The sequence below is a fragment of the Bos taurus genome, chromosome 15 (assembly GCF_002263795.3).
Source record: "Bos taurus isolate L1 Dominette 01449 registration number 42190680 breed Hereford chromosome 15, ARS-UCD2.0, whole genome shotgun sequence".
In the NCBI taxonomy this organism is placed as follows: domain Eukaryota; kingdom Metazoa; phylum Chordata; class Mammalia; order Artiodactyla; family Bovidae; genus Bos; species Bos taurus.
In genome coordinates this window covers 34038379-34064432 of record NC_037342.1, presented here as the reverse complement: position 1 = coordinate 34064432, position 26054 = coordinate 34038379, and the positions used below count along the sequence as shown (strand labels likewise).

The window sequence follows — 26054 nt, the reverse complement described above, 5'->3', positions numbered from 1 at the left end:
AGTGGATAATTCATTCACTCAAAATTTATTTAAAGAACTCTTTAAATGGCAGCGCGTAAACAGGGAAAAGATGAGAAAGCAGACTTTAGATGGACCAGGTACTGTGCTGAAAAGTATGGACACAAAGTACCCTAAGATCTTAATGTGTGCTGAGAAATGCAGCAGAAAAGTTAATGATAACTATTTATGAGACCAAGTTTGTTTCATAGAGGAAGGGGAAACTAACATGTACTGAGTGTCCACTATGTGCATTTTTCACATGATCTCACTTTAAAAAGACAGTATTCGAAGAAAATGTATTTTAATTCAAATTCTAATCTATTCATCTTATTTATTGCAAGAATACAAGTGTACCATTTTATGTTACCAAGTATCCCCATCTGTCCTAATTCCATTGTAAATATAACCCACCTATGACTTTATTATCCAGATTCTATTTGTATTTCCTGGGAATTTTCGGTTTTAACTTTTTATGTACTGGAGTGCAGCCAATTAACAATGTTGTAATAGTTTCAGGTGGACAGCAAGGGACTCAGCCACACATATACACGTATACATTCTCCCCAAACTCCCCTCCCATCTAGGCTGCCACATATTGAACACAGCTCCATGTGCTATACTGTAGGTCCTTGTTGGTTATCTATTTTAAATATAGCAGAGGCGGAGCAATGGTAAAGAATCTACCTACCAATGGAGAAGCTAAGGCTTCAATCCTTGGGTTGGGAGGATCCCTTGGAGAAGCAAATGGCAACCCACTCCAGCATTCTTGCCTGGAGAACTGAATGGACCGAGGAGCCCAGCGGGCTACAATCCATGCGGCTGCCAAGAGTCAGACACGACTTAGTAACTAAACAACAACATGTTTGATCTCAAACTCCCTCACTATCTGTTCCCCCCATTCTTCTCCCTGGAAACCATAAGTCACAATGACATTCTTTCTGACCAACACAGCACCCCCGAACAAACTTCTTTAAATGCTTTTCCAAGCTCAGGGCTAGGGAGGCGATTGCATTGATGATGCCAGAAGCTCACAAGACTGCTGAGTCCTCTATGTAACTCTGCTGGGCTAAGAGCATTAAGATGCTTATATACTGTATGGGAGCAGAAATCAGCATCCTAAAATACATCTCTTTTAAGGGTGATTCCCCGGTAGCTCAACAGTAAAGAATCCACTTGTATTGCAGGAGCCGCAGGAGACATGGGTTCAATCCCTGGGTTGGGAAGACCCCCTGGAGGAGGAAACGGCAACCCACTCCAGTATTCTTGGCTGGAGAATCCCATGGACAGAGGAGCCTGGTGGGCTACAGTCCTCGGGGTCACAAAGAGTTGGACACGACTGAAGCAACTTAGCACGCAGGCATGCACACTGTCACATAAATATTTTAAGCTGGTTCTTTTCTGAGAAACAGCAGACCTGGGAAGGACTCTAAAAACCAACTAGAAGTTGCCCTTTTGAAAGAGACACTGACATCTGTAAGAGAATTCTCCATGTACAAAGCTGTCTTTGTCATCACCTGGAAGAGGAGGAGAACAAATCTCTAGAAACTCTTACTAGTGGCGAAGATAGCAACGTAAATCTACACCACCATCGCCCTTGTTCACCGTGCCTTTCCTGTGACTCTCCCACCCTCAACATCCTCTCCTGTCTTTAGATGAGGATGGTGTTTATGGAGAGGCCTTGGGGCCGCTGTGGCAAATTACTGTTTTCCTGAATCTCTCCCACGTGTACATGCTATTAAACTTTTGTTTGATTTTTCTCCCGGTTTAGCCTTTTCTTTTGGCTGTGCCACACAGCTTGTGGGATCCTAATTCCCCGACCAGGGATCAAACCTGGGCCATGACAGTGAAAGCACTAAGCCTTAACCAGTGGACCACCAAGGAAGTCCCTAATTTTCTCCTATTATTCTGTCTCATGTCAGTTTCATTCTTAGGCCAGTCAGAAGAACCTAGAAGGATATAGGAAATTTTTCTTCCTTCCCCAACAATGCACATCACTAGTTAAGGAGATCTGACTCAGAGATGGGAAGAAGTTACAGAAGCCCAGAGGGCTAGTCCAGAAGCTCCGCTTTCATTCTGTAATCACCCATCTGCAGAGCTGACACCTTAAAGTATCCCACCTGTACATACACACCCTATACACTTTATCACTCAAAATGCTCGTATTCATTTCTGTCTTTTCTGCTCGTCACCCACATTTCAGCAATAAATAGTGTGTGTCGGGGGTCGGGGGGGCTTTCCTTATTTCATTAGCTAGGCTCCTTTAAAGCAAAAAAGCCACCTAGGGACTTCTGTGGTGGTTCAGTGGTTAAGAATCCACCTGACAATGGAAGGGACACAAGTTTGATCCCTGGTCCAGGAAGATCCCACATGCCACAGAATAACTAAGCCCCTGCACCACAACCGCTGAACTAGCACGCCACAAGTACTTAAGCCCGAATGCCTAGAGCCTGAGCTCTGCAACAAGAGAAGCAACCACAGTGAGAAGCCCGCGCACAGCAACTAGAGAGTAGTCACAACTAGAGAAAGCCCGAGCACAACAATGAAGACCCAGCACAGCTATCAATCAATCAATCAATTAATTAAAAGGCCATCTGCTCCAGACTCTGTTTTACATCCAGTTTCTTCTCCAGGCAATTTTAGTAAGAAGGTAATGAGTGATACTGCATGGGCAGGCTCCATTCCTGACTCAGCTGGGAGAGTCTCATTTGCATCAGATAAGTTGGTATCCAGTTGCCCCCAAGAGGGCCAATATTCACCCCAAATGGGTCAGACCATTGTGGTTTCATCATACTTCTTGAAGTTACCACATTTTCCCTTTGATTATCCCCCTCTCCTAACTGGTGGTCTCCACCAGTTGTATTCACTTCCTCTCTATTCACTTCACCCCACAATCAAGCTTCCAATTCTACCCCTTGATACAAACTGTTCTCTTATCAAAGGTCACCAATGACTGCCTCGTGGCCTTTTTTCCTATCTCAATTCTTCCTGACATTTCTACAACATCTGGAATCACTATTCCTTCTTGGGGTAAAAAGTACCCTTGGCTTCATTTCAGTACTTAGTGAAATAACCTTGGGCATTCAAAGTGGCATTTCCGGGGCACTTACTATATGCCAGGCTCCATTTGAGGGAGAACACCAAAATTAAAAAGGAAAAAGATACCGTCCATCCTTAAGGAATTCACCACCTAACAGAGAAACAGACAGTCCATCAGATACTGAGATCACACACAATGAAATAACTGTTGCAAGCGGGCAGGGTGCAGGAAGTGTGTGTTCAAAGTTCAGGACCCACAACCAGACAAAGAACAGCTGGGTGGCATGGGAACACAAACAGCACTTCACAAAGAAGGAAGCATTTGAGCTGACATTTGAAAGTAAAATTTTATGAGCAGACCATATTCCAAATGGAGAGGTTGGCACAGGGCAAGAAACAGAGGTGGTGATCCTTGTAGCAAGGATGAGAGCAGGATGACTGCTAAAGTGGATTATAAAAAGACTTCAGAGCGCCCGACTGGGTTCTCTAGAGCATCCACATACACTCATCTTGGAGTCATGTGTAAAGAAACACTCACCTGTCAAAAATAAAAACATATGGAAGACACTGCAAACAGAGTGGAGCAATAGCTCTGGACCTGGTCTCAGAAGTCTGGGTCCAGCTCTGGCTCCCTGACTCAGCAGCACACACAGCAAGGAGCATCACTTTCTGAACCTCGGTTTGCTGTCTGTGTTGGGCAACCACCTTCTGGCCTTAAACGTGCAATGAAGCTAAGGTTGGGCTTCCCTAGTAGCTCAGCCGGCGAAGAATCTGCCTGCAATGCAGGAGACCCCGGTTCAGTTCTTGGATAAGGAAGATCCCCTGGAGAAGGGATAGGCTACCCACTCCAATATTCTTGGGCTTCCCTAGTGGTTCAGACAGTGAAGAATCCGCCTGCAATGTGGGAGACATGGGTTATATCTCTGGGTTGGGAAGATCCCCTAGAGGAGGCTAAGGTTTAAGTACGGAAGGAAATCTGCAGGGAAAATCAACTTGAAAGCTCAGTGAGTGGCAGAGAAGGGTGTTGCATGAACTGAACCAGGAGGGCGAGGCGGCCTGGGCTGTACAGCAGGGAGCTGAAGACCAGAGTCACTCAGACACCTGGAGTGGCAATTCACCGGCAGAGAGAGAAACCTGTCATCCTGACTCACTTCTGCGGACTTCCATTAAGCCCTGCTTCCTTTCACTGTCACTCTGTCTCCAGCTTATCATTTTATCATCATCTATAACTTTACTAATAAAACTATGGACCAATCCTTACAGCAAGAAGAGGCCAAAAAGATGATCTTCCCACCTCCTTTCCCCTTCAGAACAGGAAACCAAAGGCCAAAGAAGTTAAGAGATGTGTATAAAGCCACAGAGCTATTTAATAGCATTGCAAAAAATAACACTCCAGTTGGCCTAAGAGCAGAGTTCTGCCCACAGCTGCCCTTCAAGTCTGAGAATATAAACTCCTGGGGTGAAGAGGAGGTATTTTACTTTTTTTCTTCACCCTTCGGTGTTCTCACTCATAATGAGGACTAACTTACTAACTGCTGTTCGTTCCATAAAACGTGGGCTCTGTGTGCCCTTGTTGAGTGTTTTCTTAGTACCAGTTCAGTCCTAACCAGAGACATAACCCTGCTCCTAAACACCTTAGATTCTAATGGTTCAGCAGCAGGGATGCTGAGATGGGATACAGATCATCAACAAAGAGACAAATTTTTAAAAATGAGACAATTTAAAAGGTGAAAATATTATGAATATAATAAAGCTGAGTGGTGCGAAGTCTCAAAAAAGAAAAAAATACGTCCAGGTCACATCACTATTAAGTGACAAAATTTACCAGATCAGACTTAAACGTTTGCTTTCCTACTTTCCTAAATATTAAACAGCTCTCTTACACGGTACATAGTCAAACAATATTTACCATTGTTGCTGATGAGGACAAAACAGATGTCAATATTCCTACTAATATAAGATTAAGTGCTCATAAAACATTCAGATATAACAAGTGTTTCTCAAAATACAAGTTCCATAAATAAGTCTCATGAAAGACGGCACAAGCACCACAGGGTACACGCAAAACCAATTCTAATCTCACAAACGCCTCATATCTTTTTTAATTTAATTTTTTTACTTTTTATATAATTTTTAAAGGTTACCTTCCATTTACAATTATTACAAAATATTGGCTGCATTCCCCATGTTGTACAATCCATCCTTGCGCCTATCTTATCCCATGTATACTGTACCTCCCACTCCCTCCAAATTTCTTTTAAAAACTGTCTTTAAATCTTACCTTGTCTCCTTCTTACAAGTTCTTCTCATTTTGCTAAGAGTTTTCTCTCTGCATCGTCTCCCTAGCACCAAAAGCATCTTCTCTCCTTATTATCCTTCATATCAAAGACTGTCACTCATCTCTAACTCAGAAGACAATCCTGCCCTCCATCATCTAGAGTCCTCCAGCCGAGCCTTATGGCAGCACTGATTAAGCTGAAATCATAGGTTCACGAAGCCACATCACAGGAAATTCAGTGCTGGGAAAAACACACACAACACCTTCGGGGCTGGCTCCTCGGTCCCCTCCCTCTCCTATGAGAAAGGGGATCAGGTTTCAGAAGTGTACTGGGAAGTACGGACACAGGACAGGCTGCCTGAACTGATCACACAACAGCCCTAATCACCTTCTGGACCACTCACTATTTTTTTTTCAGGTCCACCAACCCCAAGTGACTCAGCAAAGATGCCGCAATGACAAACAACCACAAGTCCCAGGGCCTGTCCTTCATATCAGATAAAGTTGGCCCCAAAGGACACCAATTGGAAAACACCTCTTTCCCTGGAAATGAAAGGGGAGGGAGATAAAGAGAAAATAATCAGAAAGTGACCATGCACTGTGCACAGAGAGATGCTTTTTACCTTTCCTAGTTCATCCTCAAACCAACCTACAAGGTGGGTATTACCAAGATCCTCTATTTATAGAGGGGGAAACTCATGACACAGAGCAATCTAAGGGAAGACAACTTGCTGTGGGCTGGAATTTTACCCCATGGAAGCAGGCTGCAAATTACTACTGGGATAAAAGTCAAAGGGGATCCATGGAAAGCCATTTGTGTAGACACTGAGAGGAACAGTGTAGGCCTGGGAAGTTAGCGACAGTGTTTTGCAAAGAAATGACACATGCTCTTCCTCAGCTGCCCCCATCACTCTCTAATTCACAATCAGTGGCCACCTGTGACTCCAGATGCGCCATCACTCAGCTGCAGGTGGGCTTACCTGCCCTCACTCAGAACAGGCCAGGCCAAGTCTCTAAGTCTCTCTGAGGTAGATGGAACTAACTTGAATGCTGACATCAAGGCAAAGATAGTATTCAATAGGCAAATTAAATTTTTTTTTTGTTTTGCTGGTTAAAGCTGAGTCACCATCCCACAGCCAATGAGGACCTCACTTGTTCTAGGGCAGCGGTCCCCAACTTTCTTGGCACCAGAGACCGGTTTCGTGGAAGATGATTTTTCCAAGAACGGGGGAGGGTTGTGGTTTCAGGATGATTCAAGTACATTACATTCATGGTGCATTTGACTTCTGTCATTATTATATTGCGAAATTTGTTGTTCAGTCACTAAGTGTCTGACTCTTTATCACCCCATGGACTGAAGCATGCCAGGCTTCCCTGTCCTTCACTATCTTCTGGAGTTTTCACAAACTCATGTCTATTGAGTCAGAGATGCTATCCAACCATCTCATCCTCTGTCACCCCCTTCTCCCACCTTCAATCTTTCCCAGCATCAGGGTCTCTTCTTATGAGTCGGCTCTTTGCATCAGGTAGCCAGAATATTGGAGCTTCAGTTTCAGCATCAGTTCTTCCAATGAATATTCAGGGTTGATTTCCTTTATGATTAAATAATTTGATCTCCTTGCAGTCCAAGGGACTCTCAAGAGTCTTCTCAGCACCACCACCCTTTTTATATAACTCACCATAATGAAAATCAGTGGGAGCCCTGAGCTTGTTTATTTCCTGCAACTAGACGGTCCATCTAGGGGTGATGGGAGAGAGTAACACCCAAAGTGTATTGCTGATGTCCAGTCTACTCTGTAACCTCATTTTGGTTTGCACCCCTATGAGAATCTAATGCCCTCAGGTGTAATGTAAGTGATGAGGAGAGGCTGTAAATACAGATGAAGCTTCACTTGCTCACCCACTGCTCACCTCCTGCTATGCAGCCTGGTTCCAAACAGGCCATGGACCGGTTGGGGACCCCTGCCCTAGGGAACACCCAGGGTTTAAAATTATATGTATATACAGGGACTTCCCTGTAGCTCAGATGGTAAAGAATCTGCCTGCAATGTAGGAGACTCAGGTTCGATCCCTGGTCAGGAAGATCTTCTGGAGAAATGGCAACTCACTCCAGCATTCTTGCCTGGAGAGTCCCATGGACAGAGGGGCCTGGCAGGCTGTGGTCCGTGAGGTTGCAAAGACTTGACTGAGCAACTAACACTACTACTATATAATATGTATAATTTAAAATTATATGCAAAATCATATGAATATGTATATATTGAGCTGTTCAGTCATGTCCAGCTCTTTTGAGGCCCCATGGACTGCAGCCCACCAGGCTCCTTTCTCCATGGGATTTTCCCAGGCAAGAATCCTAGAGCAGGTTGCCATTTCCTTCTCCAGGGGATCTTCCCAACCCCAGGATTGAACCCTTGTTTCCTACATTGGCAGGTGGGTTTGTTTTTTTTTTTACCACTGAGCCACCATATGTAATGTTTATATCTATTAAACATTCATTTATTTTTAAAGGCTCAGTAGTTCATTCATCCCCCAGTACTGATCCACTTAACCTGGAGGAGTGAGGTTTGCAGTTTCCTGCATTGTGCCAACTATTTCTTAGTAAGAAATACTAAGGACACAACTGAGCTGATTAAGAAGTAAAAGTGACTTAACAGCACCTGTCACCCATAGGGGCCTTAATCTAGCGGAAAATGGGAGGTAGAGGCTCTAGGACTCCAGATTCTCTGTGGCTACAAGGGAGAAAAATGCATAGTTAATTAAGTCCCAAATGCCTAAGTTCTGAATCACTGCATCAATGATGTTTGTGAGAAACAGAATTTTTAGTTTTCTGTGCCCACCGTCTGCTGTAGAAACCAAAGCATCAGTGGTTCCATGTCCAGTATAAAGAGGGAGGAGCAGAAAAACCACTGGTTACCCCATGTCCACAGCCAGAGTTCTCCAGCCAACAAAACACAGGCCACCTTCGCCTACTCTGAGATGAATGAGCTAGGTCCTTCGCTGAGAGGAAACTGCTTCTCCTCTCCTAAAATAAAACGTCCATCCAACCCCACTTCCTCAGGAAGACTGTCCACAGAGAGGATGTCCTTCACAGCAAGGGCTGGCCAATAACCAGGACTAACAAGGGAACAGCTACTGCTGTCCCCTCTGTGGAGACACCAGTCACATTTTTAAATTTTACATTTATTTCTATGATTGGCATTGACTGCCTAATAGACGCCCAATTAAAACCTGCAGTTGAACAAATGAGGGGATGAATAATAAATATACTAGACTGAACTCTTCAAAGCACAGAGGCCAGTCAGAGCTCAGTGGCAGGTACACTGCAGCCAAGCTGTCAGATTTTTGTAGAATTTGGACTCTTCTCACTGTGCCAGCCTAAAGAAGGCCGAATGTGTGTGTGTGTGTGTGTGTGTGTGTGTGTGTGTGTGTGTGTGTGAGTCGCTCAGTTGTGTCTGCTGACCCACGCTGTCAGCACGTGAACATCAGCCTGGGTACAGTGCCAGATGCACTTATGTTTGTACAAGATGGAAAAGGCCTGAATTAAAGGTGCCGGGACACAACCCTTCTGAGTCAGGTTTCCATCATTACTCAACTGCATGGATGTAAGCACGTTTCAGAGCTTCAATTCCCTTCCAAGTGGGCATACTTGTTACATCTACCCCATAGGATGTGGGGACAAATGAAGTGCTAGGTTGTCATGCCAGAAGCATATTACTGAAAGGCTCGGTGTGTGCCAGGCACCATGGCAGGTGCAGCAAATACAAAGAATAATTATATCCTGTGCCACCTTCCAGAGCCCAGGGCCTTGTAAATCACACTGAAAAGGATCAAATGCGCCCCCAGATTAAGAGATGATTACATCACTATGACGAGCACTGTGTTTCTTCATGTCCAAGTGGGCACCACTGTCTGCCGCTCTGACCGGAATCTCCCAACAGCAGGCATCAGCACCCCTTCTTTCCTCTGCACCACCCTCCTCCCCAGCTCCCAGTTCAAGGCTCCACACTCTGGAGTGCCCCAATCAATGGCATTCCCAACCTGCCTTCAAGGCTGTCAGGACTCGGCATAATGAAGGGCCATGTGTTACATTGGCCCTGCTAAAAAATAGAATATAGCATCTTTCATATGATAGGAACCAACAAGGAAACTTTCCTTTAATTCCCTTTTTACTCTTTATGGTAAGTAGCAGGGGGGAAAATGCATATATAGATCATTTCTAAGCAAAATTGTGAAGCTAACAACCAACCTATTTCTACCTATGTGCAGTCTTTTACTAGAAATGGGAATTATGGCCTCTTGAAAAGGAAAAAAAGTCATCATTCTGCATTTAGCTGTATTCATATATTGCAATTCTGTATTTTTTTGTTTGTATTGTAAAAAATTCACATAATAAACAATGTTGTGATATAAAAAAATAAAAAAGAAGGGCCATGTGTATTGGCAGCCCTTTGGCTCTTGGCTTCCATTAACACTAAGAGGAGGAAAGAAGCAAAACACCCAGAGAACAACTGCTCTGGCACCTGACAGCTGCAGAGAGAGGCCCAGATTCATAGCGTGTCTCCCGAGGTCTTGGGAGAGGTCAGAGCAGCAGGTGCATCTGCATTCTAGAACTGAATGAAGTTGCACTATCATGGGGAGGGGAGTCGGGCCCCAGCTCAACCCCATCATCTCTCTCTCCAGAGTGGGGTAGAAGACGCTCCTTTCACAGCTCCTGATTTTCCAGTTTTAGAAAACACACGGATTCTTCCAGGGTGGTCCAGTGGTTAAGAATCCGCCTGCCAATGCAGGCATCATGGGTTTGATCCCTGGTCTGGAAGGATTTCACTTAACGAGGAGCAACTGAGCCTATGCACCACAACTACTGAGCCCACGCTCTAGACCCCTCTCAAGTGACAACCAGTGAGCCCACGTGTTGCAACTACTGAATCCCTCGCACCCAAGAGCCTGTGCTCTGCAGCAAGAGAAGCCACCGCAATAAGCCCGTGCAACTAGCGAGTGGACTCTGCTTGCCGCAGCTAGAGAAAACCTGGAGGCAGCAACGACAACTCAGCACAGCCAAAAATAAATTAATTAAATAACAATAATAAATAGGGATCAATGTTGTTAACAAACACATGTTTATCGTCTCTCTCTCCCCTCCCTAGGATGCATATTCTGCTAGGGCAGAAACTGTTTTGTTCTCTATTGTTTCTGGTGTCTAGAACAGTACTTGGCATGTCCTATGTGTTCAATAAACACTGATTGGACTAAGTAGGGGGGAAAAGGGGTAGAAGGAAGGGTGCATCTATCACAAAATCCTTCTCTCCTGCAAGTAGAACAACCGTTGCCCCGACCTAGAATTAGAAGACTCAGAGAAAACTAGGAAAAGGAGTATTATCACGGCAATCACAGATCCAAAAATAAAAATAGCCTTCAAAGCTGCCACAGGTCCTCAGTGGGAAAAGGCTAGTCACTACCTGGGCCCCATAAGCCGTAAGGTTGACCATAAGCCAAAACATTGTTCCCAAAGTGCCCTTGCACTCTGGAGTCTTGTTTTGGGAGAGGTCAACCACTCTCCACCTCATGATGCCCGAGTTTGTCTCCTGGAATAGAGACCACCCTTACAACAGCAGCCGTATCTGGTCTGTGAGCACTCACAGTCTGAGGGAAGACACAGCACAAAGGAAAAACCATGAAAGAAATCAACAGGCTTAAAACAGACCAACAACATGCAGCAATCCAGATTTACATAAATGGCATAATTATTCAACTTCAAGAGGACTTTTTGCTTTATAACACGATTTCCAATAGAATTTCATGAAAATCAAATTTCCTTACAGCTCTTCATCCATTTGACTATTCACTCTATAAGTATATGTTTACTGGGCTCCTACTAGGATCCATGCAGAGAGTCCAGCAGGTACTGAATAAAACAAGCACTGAACAAAATTAACTCAACCTTCATAGCTTCTGATTCAGTGAAAGATACAATGAGACCAAACAGTCACAACTTAAGAATACAGATTTGTAATAAATACCCCAGTGAGGAAATACTTGCCAGAGGAGAGGGTAACTGAGCTAAGATACAAAGGAGATGAAGGGCAAGATGGCCAAGCAAGTCAGTGTTACAAAGGAGGAATTCTGTGTGGAAGAACGATGTCTGTGAAGACCTGGAAATAAAAGGAAGCATCCCTGGGACTTCCCTGGTGGTCCAGTGGTTAAGAATCTGCCCGGCCACACAGGGGACAAGGGTTCGATCCCTGGTCAGGGAACTAAGATCCCACATGCCCTGAAGCAACTCAGCCCGTGCACCACAACCAGGAAGTTCATACACCTCAACAAAAGATCCCGTGTGACACAACCAAGAGCTGATGCAGCCAAAAAAATTAATTAATAAATAAACAGGAAATAAAAGGAAGATCTCATCTGTGGCACTGAATGGTTACTCTGGCTGGAGGCCGAGGACTGGGAGTGGCAATGAAGGAAGCAGGAAGGGGAGCAGAAGTGAAGCCATGAGGGCCACTGTGGCTCCAGATGCCTGAAAAATACATGTGAGAGACGGTGGTGGCCCAGGGAGCTGTAACAGTGGGAGAGGTGAGAAGACAGACTTTCTTCCAGGGAAGGAAACCTGGTGAAACTGAAGGGTACCAACCCCCACCACAAGGAACAGAGGGGAACTGGTTTGGAGGGAAAGATGAAGAGTTAAGTTACGAACTGCTTTGAAGAACATTCCAATGAACATGTCCATCAGCCAGCTGAAGGGCTGAGCCTAAAGCTCAGGAAAGAAATGAGGTCTGAGATGTGTATGTGAGACTGCTCATCATGAGGGAATGACTAAATTCAAAAGAGTGAATAAAATAGCCCAAGGATAATATGTAGATTTTGGAGGAGGAGAGAGGTGGGAGAGTGAGGGGAGATAGAGAAGGAGAAATAAACCTAGATTCAAAGCCTTAAGCAGACCAACAACAAAGAGACGAGACAGCCAAGAGCAGACACAAGTTATAAAATCATAAACTCATTTTCAGTGCCTATTAATAGATCAGAAAAGTGACATCTCATCAAAGAAACAACAAACTGCTATTTCAGCTTACCCTAACCAGAGGAGCAGACTCAGAAGCCTCATAGACCACCAAAGAAATCAGTTATTAACTAATGACAAAAACAGCATGATTCTTCAGACACCTGTACTTAATTCTGTCTCACAACTCCATATTACAAACAAGAAAAGACACTGAGGCCCAGAGAGCCTGAGTAACCTGTCTAGGCTCACGTAGTAAAAAAAAAAATAAAAATTAAAGCAGAGCCTCCACTCCCATGGTGCCTCAGACAATCCCTTGGACTGATGTAAGCGAGGGCATTCGTCTAGGACAAACCGTCATCCTGTCCCTAACAACAGACAAGGCCTGCCGGAGCTTCCTGGGTTCACTGATGAAGATATGGCTCCATCCTGGGCAAAGATGAGCTCCTTGGGACATGGAGTCGGGGGATCACACAGTAAGGTTGCAGATCTCTTCTAGAGCTATCTCTGCCACTGACCAGCCTCCTGGCCTTGGACCTTCCCAGTCTGCTCAAAGTTGAAATGACTGGAGATTTCCCTGGTGGTCCAGTGGTTAAGAACCCACTCTGCAATGCAGAGGATAAGGGTTCAATCCCCAGTCAGGAAACTAAGATCCCACATGCCACAAGGCAACTACTGAGCCCATGAACTCTGGAGTCTATGCGCCGCAACTACTGAGCCTGTGCACTACAACAAAATATCCTGCATGATTCAACAAAGATTCCAACTGTTACAGCTAAGATCTGATGCAACCATATAAGTAAATGCTAAGTCACTTCAGTCGTGTACGACTCTGTGTGACCCCAGAGACGGCAGCCCACCAGGCTCCCCTGTCCCTGGGATTCTCCAGGCAAGAACACTGGAGTGGGTTGCCATTTCCTTCTCCAACGCAGGAAAGTGAAAAGTGAAAGTGAAGTCTCTCAGTCGTGTCCAACTCCTAGCGACCCCATGGACTGCAGCCTACCAGGCTCCTCCGCCCATAGTATTTTCCAGGCAAGAGTACTGGAGTGGGGTGATATAAGTAAATAAATATTTTTAAAAAAGAGATAAATGACTGAACAAGCCTCACCCACCATGAAGACTAGATTCTCTGACAGCGAAGGAGAACCAGAGCTGCAGGTACTAACAGGTGGCAGCTGAGTCCGAGAAAAGTCTAAGCAGGAGTGAAACCTAGGTCCCAGGACCCTCCTCCCTTTTCCCTCCGAGCAAATCTTTTCCTCAGACCTACTTTTTATGTTTTAGTCAGAATTCCATATGCTACTGAAATTATTTTTTGCACATTGGTCTCCCCCAAAGGCTATGAACTCCTCAAGGAAGGGCCACTTGTCTCCATCTCTGTGCCCCAAGTATACAGGACAGCAGCTGATTCTCTGCAAGTGTCCAAAAGTGTTTGTTGAACTTGAGAATTACTTCTCCTGAATTATCTACATTTTCAGCCTGAACTGTCTGGTGTCGACAAACAGAGACATTTTGGGGAGCAGTCCAGGCATGGAGAAGGCACTTCGGAGAACTGTCCAGTGTTCCTGAGAACTTTCTGAATGGGCGGGCCACTTCCTGCCTTGTTCTGTCTGATTCTGGCTCTGCTTTTTAACACGTGTGGCCACCAGTCCCCCCACTGCACCTGCAGGGTCCCAGAGTCCCCACCGGAGAACCAGTGAGGACTTCTCTTAGAATCTGGAAGCAACAGCCCGAGTTGTTAATAATAAGTCTCTGAAAGAATATTCTCAAAGGACACTGACCAGATAGTCTTCTCACCTTCGCTGAGGACAAAATAAGAGAACGTGTTTGAATTATACCATGGAGGATTTCAGTTAGATCTTGGGCTTGAAAACACAGAAAGAAGTGACCAAGAGAGGAGAGGTAGTACAATCCTCCTTCCTGGGACTATCTTTTTTTTTTTTTCTAATGGGATCTGCACATGTCAGGAAGACGTGCTTCATTGTAGACACAGGGAAAAGGCATGGTATCACCCAAGCTAAGGGCAAACTGTTCTCTGGAGAAGCTCCACCCTGTTCAGAGTAACCTTTATTACTGCCATTCCATCCAAAAATCTTGAGAATCAACAGAAAGGTCAGGAAGCGCTCCAGAATATAATGACCCAGCCAGGAAACAAATGGTTACTGGACCAAGGCAGACTGCTCGGAGGGGTCAGACTGGCACTCACACCAACCTTGGGTCACGCAGAACAGGAGGACGAGGTTAAACAGTATCTTTTTGATGAGAGGGCTCACATCCCCCCACTTCAGAGAAATATCTCATCCTGATGACTCCTCCAGAAACAATGCTTCAGAAATTCTTCTTTTTCCTTATTTCACAGACTTATTTGTCCTTGACCTATGGGTTTATGTCCTCCCTTAACCTTCCACCAGTACAAGATACAGAAGAGTTGGTGAAAAGCCTCTCAGTTAAAAACAAACTCTGAGAACTTCGCTGGTGCTCCAGTGGTTGGGAATCTGCCTTCCTATGCAGGAGATGTGGGTTTGATCCCTGGTTGGGGAACTAAGATCCCACATGCCTTGGGGCAGCTGAGCACACGAGCCACAGTGAAGAGCCCACGTGCCACAACAAGGACCCAGCACAGTCAAGGATAAAATAAATAAAATTAAAAAAAAAAAAAAGAAAGAAACTATGAATGAGAAAAAAATACTGGGAAATAATATTCCAAGCATACTACTACTGGTTGGTTTAGCACAGTATTAATAAAATGATGAGCTCTCTTCCTTTTCCCTACTATCCAAAAGTTTGATATTAACTAGCTATATGACTACACACAGTAATCACTGACTTTTTCTTTCAATCTTTTGGTCAAACCATGTGGCATGTGGGATATCAGTTCCTCCATACATTGGGAGCATGAAGTCTTAACCACTGGACCACCAGGAAAGTTCCTCATTGACTTTAATAATGTAAAAATTCCTTTTAAGACAACAAGCTGTAAGACTCTTAGATTCAAAAATGTATCACTAAACTAACTGTCCATTGTCTTTCTGTATTTCCTGAGTTCCTGGAACAAACAATAAAGGGTTAACACACTCAACCCTGCCCAAATGGGGCCCCAAGGCAAATTATTTCTGCATAGTGGCAAAGAAAAGGGAAAAAACAAGTAGGTTGTGGATTATTTTTTTCAGTCCCCTTGCTCAGCCCCCTCATTTCCTGACTAAACTTGTGAACCAAAAACAGAAAGAGCAAAAAATCTCTGTGGTCAGACCATGGAGGAAGGAGGCACCAGGCTGGAAGAAGTTCCAGAGATGTGACAGATAGAAAGTAGCCCAAACGTTAGAGGTTAAAGTCAGAGGCCTGAGTTCCAGGCTGTAACCCAGATTTGCCGCTGAGATGTGTCTAATCACCAGATTTCTTTGTCTCATCTACAAAATCAGGGTGGAAAACCTGATTAGAGCCAGTTAGAGTAAGTGCAAAGGACGCAGAAGAAAGCGCTTCACAACCATCTGACCCAAAAGATGTATCAGGGCCTCAAATGAAAAAGCCACGGGTTTCCACCTCCCTCTCCTCTTTACCACTGGTCAGAGTGAAAGCACAGCCGCATCTTCCTGGCGATGACTTTGATCAGATTATCGGAACTGAAAATCCGGACACAGGGTCTGAAAACAGGGGAGAATACTTGACACCGGGACTTTCTTTTTTTAAAAAATATTTATCTATTTATTTTTGGCCGTGATAGGTCTTAGTTGCTGCATGGGCTTTTCTTTTTGCGACAAGCAGGGGCTTGCCGTGCGTGGGCTTCTCATCTCGGTGGCTTCTTTAGTTGCAGGGCAGGAGCTCTGGGGCACTCGGGCTTCAGCAGGTGCTGCTCATGGGCTCCAGAGCACAGGCTCAAGAATTGTGGCGCCCAGGCTTAGATGCTCCGAGGCATGTGGGATCTTCCTGGACCGGGGATCGAACCCATGTCTCCTGGATGGGCAGGCAGATTCTTCACCACTGAGCCACCAGGACTTCTTCCAGGAAGCGGCATGCAGCTACCCACCCTGTGTCCAAGTGGCCTCTGTGCGTCAGCTTGAAGCCTCTCCCATCCTGCCTTCCTTCCACATTCCATTTTCTACCCCATGTCCTTCATCCCTGAGAACCCTCACTATCTCCTCTAAGAGAAAAAAGGTTCCTCAGGCTCCAAAGTCACAGGACAAGGGTTCATTAAGCTCCTCCCATGCTGAAAAGCATCTCTCTTCACACGAGGTACCAAATGCCCCTTGGCAAGTCACCACACCAATCTGGGCTTCAGAGGGAAGCACCCCAAGAGGCCAGAGGCTCCAGGAAAAGCCTGCAGACATCACAAAGCTCTGGTACATAGAGCAAGCCTGCAATCACTCCCCAGCTCTTGGACCAGCTTGGCTCTGTATCTGAACACCTGCTTCAGGGGCCAGTGGCTCACTCACTGGAGTCAGGAAGGAAATTCCCCACTGGCAGCTCTGCCCTTCTAGTGCCTTAAGGAAAACTCCAGAGTTACCCTAAAAGCAATGATCAGTGACCAGCATAGCAACTGGTGTTGCTGGGAGAGACTAACCAAGCCAGGCAGAATTATCACCTGTTAATCTACCCCACGGAAATCCCAGTCTCTCCCCTTATATGGAACTGGCACCCGCTGAGTGTATAACCACCACGGAAACTGTCAAGATATCAACTGCTATGAAGGAAACTGGCCAGTGTGAATCAGCCCACAGGGCTTAGATCTACCTTCTCAGTGGCTTAGATCTACCTTCTCTGTTTCCGCAAATTGTCTGAATCCGGAAACCACATCTACAGCCCAAGGCCGGCTGTTTCTCACGGAGCAGTTCCACCCTCCATGGAGGTAGCACCACCCTCACACATCCCCATGCTGACCTCCGACCCCTGGCCCCTACACACATCTCAGCATCCTATCCATCCTTCAGACCTCCTTCCCACCTCCCCCTCCACGTGACGTGCGTGCATGTGTGTGTGCTAAGTCGCTTCAGTCCTGTCGACTCCTTGAGACCCTAGGGCTGTAGCCCTCCAGGCTCCTCTGTCCACGGGATTCTCTAAGCAGGAATACTGGAGTGGGTTGCCATGCTCTCCTCCAGGGGTATTTCCGACTCAGGGATAGAACACATGTCTCCTGCATCTCCTGCTTTGCAGGTGGATTCTTTACCATTGAGCCACCAGGGAAGACCCCCTCCACGTGGATGGAATCTCAAATACGCAAGGGCCAACCATTCCCAGGCCCTGGGGAGATGGTGCTGTGGAGCTGCCAAGAGCGCGGGTCTCTGGAATTAGAAGAACATGACTCAGATCTCACCCCTGCTTCTGTGTGACCAGAGCAAACGCATCTCTGAACTTCAGGTTCCTTGGCTGTAAAAACCCACCTGGGGCTTTGTAGGGAGGATTAAATGCATACTTAAGGCTCTTAGCAGAGAGTAAGATACAGTCCCGCCCTCAAGGAATTAAGGGTCTGGGTGAGGTTTAGTTTAACCTTATCCAGCACCAATTACTTTATCTGCTGACAAATCACAGGTCTCCTCTTTGATGCTCTGTGTGAAGAAAGACATGAATTCTCTCCTTCTCACACTCTCTGTGCTTCTCCCATATGGCGGGGTCCTCACCAAAGTGATGGGTGTGGCATCTGGATGCACTCATCAGATTGCTCCCTGGAAACTGAGCTAAAACTGGAAGCAAGACTCCCTCCTAAGGTCAGGGGAAGGGGATGAAGACTCAAGATAAATAAGCCAAGGAGGGACTTCCCAGGTGGTCCAATGGCGAGGACTCCACGCTCCCAATGCAGGGGGCCCAGGTGCAACAGAATCACACGCCAAAGACCCGACGGAGCCAAATAAATAAATGAATGTTTTAAAACAGATACATTAATAAATACACCCAGTGATGGGTAATCATTACCTGCAAACACGCATGTCAGCTAGGCTGGCAGCAGACAGATAACCAGGCCCACCAGGCCTGCAGAGTCAGTGAGAGGTAACAGCTGAGATCAGACGTACAGCCGGGCAGAAGACATGGCAGGGTCGCTACATCACAGAGAAGAGGAGACAGAAATGCCGAGGGAAAGCGGTGCAAGAGGTAGTGCTAAGGAGGATGTCCTGGGGAGACACAGAAATGCTCTGTGTCCCCCAGAAAGATAGCCCGAAGTCAGCCAGCCACACCTACTCACCCACTCCTTGGCACTCTCCCACCCTCCTCCACAGAATGACATCAGGATGCTGTCAGAAAGGTTGTATCTCTGTCCAATTCTGACCTCTTGCTGTATTCCAGCAGGTGAGAGGGACTCTGGTGCTCAATTTGGGTTTTTGGGTTTTTTTTAATTTAATTTATTTATTAACTGTGCTGGGTCTTTGCTGCTCTTGGGCTTTCTCTAGTTGCCGCGAGCGGGGGTTACTGTTTATTGTGGTCCCTGGGCTCTTCAGCGCAGGCTCAGTAGTTGTGCTGCATGGGCTAAGTTGTTCTGGGGCATGTGGGACTTCCCCGGACCAGGGATCGAACCTGTGTCCCCTTTGTTGGCAGGTGGATTCTTATCCACTTTGCCACCAGGGAAATCTCTCAATTTGGGTTTTAAACAATCACCAAAACCAGTTATGGCCAAGGGATCTGGGGAGACATGCGGGTACTAGTTCTAAGAGCCTTCCCCATCAACTTCAGACTTCATTATTCACAGAGCTCAGAGGGCAACATGGCCAGCAAAAAACTGTGCTACCTTATGTCAAACAGTGGCCAAGATGACAATCCCCAGCTGTAATAGTAACTGCTGGAAGAGTTGTGCAAGGCTCCAGCCTCCACCTCACACTTGGTTCACATAGAACAGCAAGAATTCACTGCCTCCCATACCACTCTGCGCATGTCTCTCCCAGGTTCCAGAAGCTACAATGGCTCCCCATTGAGTTGAATCCTCTCTGCAGACAAAGCACACTGTCCATAGGATCTCAATACATCTTTGTTGACTGACTCATTAATTGAAATTCAAACTCTTCAGCACACATCATAGTCTGTCAGCCCATCACATCACTACCCTCATTTTCCTACATCCCTCATCAAGACCATCCCCATCTTCAAGCCAACACATCCAAATTGTCTTCACTAAGAGGCATCTGGTTCCCATTCAAAACTCAGCTCCGCATAGAAAAGACTTGTGATTGCCTAGTCTGGAGGGGAGAGGATGGAGGACTGGGGATTGAAGGTGATATATAAAGGGTATGGGTTTCTTTTCAAGGTCATGAAAATGTTCTAAAGTTGGGGTGATGACTGCACATATTTGTAAATATACTAAAATATACACTGAATTGTGTACTTTAAAGGTGACTGAATTGTATGGCATGTAGATTATGTGTGTGCCAAGCCACTTCAGTTGTGTCTGACTCTGCAACCACATGGACTATAGCCCCCCGGCTCCTCTGTCTATGGGATTCTCCAGGCAAGAACACTGGAGTGCATTGCCATGCCCTCCTCCAGGGGATCTTCTCCACCCAGGGATCAAACCAGAGTCTCTTATGTCTCTTGCATTGGCAGGCAGGTTCTTCACCACTAGGATACCTGGGAAGATTATGTCTCAATAAAACCATCATACAGCAAAAAACTCAGTTCTGGACTCATCTCCTGCAGGTTATTTTCCCTGACTCATGAATAAGGACACTTTCATTATAAAGAGTAGAGTAAAAGTAATCATTCATTCACCCGTTATTAATTTATTCATCAATGAACATCTATTGATCATAACAAAAGGCCAAGTACAGTGCTAGACAGTGAAAATACAAAGATGAGCCAGAAAAAATTAGACTCGGAGTACTCCAAGGTCCTTGCTAACTTCATCATTTTCTCTACTTCTATCTTCCCAAAGGAGAAGAAAGAGGTCTCCTGATTATATTTTTATCTTTGTGCAGTTAAAACCCACAAGCTGCGACTTCCCTGGTGGTCCAGTGGTTAAGAATCTGCCTTCCAAAGCAGGGAACGTGAGTTCAACCCCTGGTCGGGGAATGAAGATCCTGCATACTGCAAGGGAACTAAGCCCACGCGCTCTGGAGCCTGCATGCTGCAACTAGAGAAGTCCAGGTGCCACAACAAAGACCCAGTGTAGCCAAAAAAAAAAAAAAAAATCCACAAGTCGAGGCCCTCTCAGCCCCGTGCTCTCTACCACATGGGATAGAATGGCATCGAAGGCCTGCAAAGGTCTTTTCCTTGGTGTGGAGAGGTAGACCTGGGGTGAGGATCACGAAGAGGAAAGATGCCCTACAGGGCATGCTGTGCTCGTCCCCTTATCCGAGCCAGAGCTGGGTCACTTCCCCATCAGCATCTCCAAATCCTGTAACATGTGAGGAGCCCCGGGTTGCTGCTCCAGGACATGCGGGTATGTAACCTGTACTCTCCAGCATACATCCCCTCCATGTGAGCCACTCACAGGAAGAGGACAATACTCCTTCCCCCTTGCACAGCAAAGGGACGTTTACAAAACATGTCCACACATATCACTCTTGAGACTGGCCATTAATCCACAGGTAGAAAAGATGAAAGGAGTTGTGCAAGGTTCCCCAGCTAACAAAGGACAGAACTTAAATTTAAACCCAGGTCTCCTGACATGGGGCTTCCCTGGTGGCTCAGATGGTAAAGAATCTGCCTGCAATGTGGGAGACGTAGCCTTGAGCTGGGTTGGGAAGATTCCCTGGAGAAGCGAAAGGCATCCCACTTCAGTATTCTTGCTTGGAGAACCCCAAGGACAGAGGAGTCTGACAGGCTACAGTCCACGGGGTCACAAAGAGTCAGACACAGCTGAGCGACGAACACTTCACTTTTTCCTGGTATGAGATCCAATGCTCTTTGGGCCCTATTGCCTCTAAACGCCAGTTCCTTCTCAGGGAACCATCCTGGCCATCTACAGTCACTCATTCACTTGACTGCTTCTTTTCTTTCCCAGAAACCTTCTACTTTCAAGGCATAAAACGAATGGGCTTTTGTTTTAGCCACAATTGAGACAGATTCCAACAGGAGGCAGTTCCACAGCAGTTAAGAGTAGAGAGTGGAGTCTGACAAATCTAGGTTTGAATCCAGAGATTGCCTTTTTCTGCATATATACCAACATTCTTCTAACCCAACAAGTCACCACAGAAAACTACTGCCAGTTTTTAAACTATTCCCAGAAGGTGAAAACCCTTCCTGATTTAAAAGTATATTCCCTGGGACTTCCCTGGTGGTCCAGTGGCTAAGACTCCACGCTCCAAATGCAGGGGTCCGGGGTTCGAACCCTGGTCGGGGAACTGGATCCCAGAACTGGATCTTGCGACACAACAAGAGCTGGGATGCTGCAACTAAGGACCCCGCATCTCACAGCAAAGATCGAGGATCCCGCATGCTGAAGCCAAGACCTGCTGCACCCAAATAAATGAAGAAATATGAATACTTTTTAAAATAAATAAATACAAGTTTGTTCCCTGCTCCAACAAAAATGAAGATTCCACTGAACCGTTTTTTTTTTGGAGGGCGGGGGCAGGCCATGCCTCGGGGCTTAGAGGATCTTAGTTCCCTCACCAGGGATCAAACTGCTCTCTACAGTGAACTCGCTGGACTGCCAGGAAATTCCCTGTACTGCACCTTCAGAGAACTCAAAACCAAGAGCAACATCTCAAAACCGAGACACTACATTTTCCTAAAATAACCAAATCCACTCTATCCCCACCCTGACTACCAATGTAAGACTGTCCTTAGTACACATGGCAGAATCTCAGGGTCAAAACAGGGCCTCTTTTAGGGTCTCTCACATTTGAGGTGAAGCTGACAAACCGGGATGAACTATTTTAGTTCAAGATTAGCTCCCATCAGGCTTCCCTGGTGGCTCAGCAACAGAGAATCTGCCTGCAAATGTAGGAGGCACTGGTTTGATCCCTGATCTGGGAAGGTCCCAAATGCCGTGGAGCAACTAAGCCCACGTGCCACAACTACTTAGCCTGTGCTCTGGAGCCCGGGAGCCGCAACTACTAAAGTCTACAGGCCCTAGAGCCTGTGCTCTGCAATGAGAAGCCCGCACACCAGAGCTAGAGAGTAGGCCCCCGCTCGCTGCAACTAGAGAAAAGCCCATACAGCAATGAAGATCCAGCAGAGCCAAAAATAAATAAATAAAATTACAATTCTTTAAAGTACAGCCTTAATCTTTTTAAAAAGAAAAAATTTAAAAATTAGCTCCCACCAAGTTTGTCCCATTTCCCTCCACTCTCTGGGAAAGGCGGAAAGGCGGCAGGATGATGGACAAGTACAGAAAGAACTGTTATCCTCAGGTTCCCGAAAAGCCCCAGAACAAAGCTTTACATCTTCGCCTGCAGAGATAACCACATCCAGTCATTACAACCAAAAAAAAAAAAAGAGGGAGAGAGAGAGAAAGAGAGCCTGGCAGGCTGAGAACACTCATCATCCATATAACCCAGCCCAATTTCTTAGCATCCTCTCAAAGACACACCTCATCCTGTTCTTATGTTCGTAGGTACTGTTCCCCTTTCCTGATCTCATGTCCCCGATATCATACTCTTTCTGCTGTTTTCTACTACCTGTCTGTACGTGTCCTGGTTTGAGCCTCTGCCTTCCAGGAGTCTTCCTCCTCTCTTTGCTGTACAGTCAGTACCACGTGGCATGTGTGTGTGCTCTGTTGCTAAGTCACATCTGACTATTTGAGACCCCAGAGACAGTGGTCTACCAGGCTCCTCTGTCCAAGGGATTTTTTAGGCAAGAATACTGGAATGGGTTGCCATTGCCCCCTCCAGGGGCTCCTCCTGACGCATGAATTGAACCCTTCTCTCCTGCGTCTCCGGCGGCGGATGCTTTACCACTGCACCACCTGGGGAGCCTCCACCACGTGACACACAGTGGTGACTTCTAAAGATTCCATCTCCTCAGTACCAGCGAAACTCACATGCCTTAATTTCTTATCCCAGTCACCTCCCATCCTCCTTCTTAACTACCACATCCCCACATCTACCCAGCCCCCCCTACCTCCTGCCTCCTGGCCACAGCACCATCAGCTAATATCAGACGACTCATAAGAGCATTCAATCAATACTTGTTGAACTGAAATGAATGGAATTGAACAGACTGGGAGCAGGTGTCCAGGAAAAGGTGGCCAACTGCTCAGCTGCCTCACACAAAGGCACAGACCATTGTTAAGATACAGGGCCTTAGAGTCTGAGAGTAAATGAGTAGGGTACAAGATATCAATGAGCCAGTAAGGACAGCCCCGTCCCTCCACCAGGCAACTGGCTTGGCTTAAACCTAACTCCCTTCTTCCTCCAAGGCTGTGTGGAGCTGCCCTACCTGTCTCTTATACAAATTCTCTGCCTAGGGAAAGCGAACTTCCCAACTACTCAAAAGCCACATCTACCCAGGCAAAAAATAGCTGGCACAATCTACAAAGATGTGGACCCTGCCTAGCTGTCTAAAGATTCTCTGTGGTAGGAAAGCTGACTCACTCAATGTGAATACACCTCCTCTACACGTGGGGGGCCAGGAAAGACAACCTGGGGTGGCCAAAAATAAAATAATCAACATTAAATGGAGCTTACAAACTGAAGTTTGAGTGGAGGAACCACTTAATTTCTCTTGCCTTCTACGATCTCCATCAGTGGTACTGAGAGTACCTATCTCAAAGAGGTTCTGTGGGGATTAAATGTGGAGATAGACGGTGAAGTGCGCATCCTACTGACCCGAGTTTGCTAAGGGTTCAGTAAACACTAGCTGCTAAGATTTTTACTGTTCGTGTTGCTGTGAGGATCCGATGGGTTGGAACGCAGCGTGAAGCCCCGTGTACACGTGTACTGTAAAGTCACCGGGCCCCACCTGGGCTGGGAAGATGGGTGACACGTGGGCAAGCCGTCCACTCGGGAGAAGGGCTCCTGCAATCCTCTGCTTAGTTTCCCGGGTGCCCTGGGAACGCCTCCCCCCCTTCCCCCCGCCCTGGCGGCTCTGGGGAGGCTGGAGAAGGAAAGGGGAAGAAGGCGGGGACGGGACGGCACGTACCTGCTTTCGCTGCACTCCTTCCGCTCCCTCACCCGCAGCCACTTGCGCAGGAGGAAGCGTTTGCGGCGCGGGGAAGCGCTGGGCGTGGAGCAATTGGACCACGGGGTGTCCTCGTCGCTGGAGGGCGTGATCTCGATGGATGGCAGCTGCAGGAACTCCTTGCCGGGCGCCAAGACGCCGGGCAGGTCCCCGCTCAGCCCGGCCTCTAGGCTCGGCTCCTGCACGTTCTTGGTGCGGCGCATTTTGAAGCGCCGGCGGCGAAGCGTGGGGGTCGACGAGCTGGACCAGACCGGGCTGCCCTCGGGGGCGCCCCGCGGCTCGGGCACCTGCAGGGCGGGCGGCTGCAGATTCTCCATCATGTTGGCCGCCGGCATGGGACCCGCTGCTTCCGCGCTGCCCCGGCGCCTCGCCGCCCGCCGGCCCGGCTCCCCGGCCCTCGCCCGCGGCGCCCGGCCTCTCACGTTAGGAAACGCTCGCCGCTCGAGCCGCGAGCTGAGCCAGCTCGTCCCCCAGAGCGCCGCGCGGGCGGAGGGGGCGCGGGGGCTGGCGGCGCGGCCGCCCGGATTCGAACTCGGCGGCCCGCCGCCGCCCAGCCGCCCTCTCCGGGGCTCCCCTCGCGCGCCCGCTTGTTTTCCTTCGGCGGCGTTCCCTCGCCGGCTGGCGACCGTGCCGGAGTGGGACTGGGCGGCCCGCGCCCCCGGGGGAGGCTCGGCAAACTCTCAGTGGTTTGCGTTCGGCAGACTAGGCTGGGGAGCCGGCTTGGCGCTGCAGGGAGGCAGAGAGCGGGAGGAAGGGGTAGAGGAAGGAGGAAGACGGGGAGAGAGAGAGAGAGAGAGAGGAAGCAGACGCTGGATAAAAACAAAAGAGGAGGAGCAGGGGGCGAGGAGCGGGCAAGGGGGCGGGGGTCACGTCTGTCCAGAAGGGGCGTGCACGGGCGGCGACAGCTAGTGTAACAGTACCCGGGATCCCTGGGGAGGGACTCTACCTTCGAGTCCCGGCTGCTCCAATCAGCCTAATGAAACAGGATCACGGCCCAAACTTTCTCAAAGCGACGATTGGCCAGGCAGCTCTCACTAGTCTTTACTCCCCCTAGGAGGGGGAGCGGGGCGGGGTGGTGGTGGGGGAGAACCCGAGGAATTCAGTCCGGAATCGCCAGGGCCACCTAAGGATACAGGGTTGAGGTGGGGAAACTAGGAGACTCTTGGGGCCGGATCTCCTCTACCGAGAAAGGTGCTTTCTTTCAATCACTTGGGGTACAGGTCGGGGCACAGGAAGCCCGGACACAGTCAGAGGGGGGTCAGTAAGGTTCCTAGAGGCTGCTTCCAAAATGACAAGCTGAGAAGAGAGGACAGCTCTGTGGAATAAGCTGAAGACAGCAGACATGACATATGGGGGAAGGACAGACAACAGGACCTGAGAGACACAGGGCACAACGGGACCAGTCAGGAAAAGGGGGGTGGTCTCTACATCTTGAGTGACCCCCTCCATATCAGAGCCCCATTCCATGCACAGAATAAAATCAGAGGAAGATGAGCATGAAGGGTGTCCCAGGGAATTGAGGGTACTCCCTTTACATTTCTGGGGGTTGGGTCAATTCTGCTTCCACTTGCATGGACTGGGTCACAAAACATCTATATGTCCCCGGGTCATGGAACCTAGAAAGTTCACTCTCTAGACCCAGGTTCCACCCTAAGAGACTGGCCCTAGAACTGATCCACCTCACTGAGGAGTCCTCTGTCAAGA

General features: G+C 47.5%; 1 protein-coding gene across 7 annotated transcripts in view; it reads right to left on the bottom strand.

Moving 5' to 3' along the window:
* GRAMD1B (GRAM domain containing 1B) overlaps positions 1-24828 on the bottom strand; it is a 186566-nt gene extending 161738 nt beyond the window's left edge. The window contains exons 1-2 of one of the 7 annotated variants that reach the window (XM_059874724.1): positions 24312-24828; positions 15150-16259 (exon numbers count right to left, since the gene is read on the bottom strand). In XM_059874724.1, the coding sequence (XP_059730707.1) occupies positions 16160-16259; positions 24312-24685 (474 nt within the window). In that variant the 5' untranslated portion in view covers positions 24686-24828 and the 3' untranslated portion in view covers positions 15150-16159. Of the gene's footprint in view, positions 1-5317; positions 5671-15149; positions 16260-24311 lie in introns of those variants that run through there. The other 6 variants (XM_059874723.1, XM_024975271.2, XM_024975268.2 and 3 more) reach the window with 6 other exon arrangements.
* Between the last annotated feature and the right edge of the window lie 1226 nt (positions 24829-26054).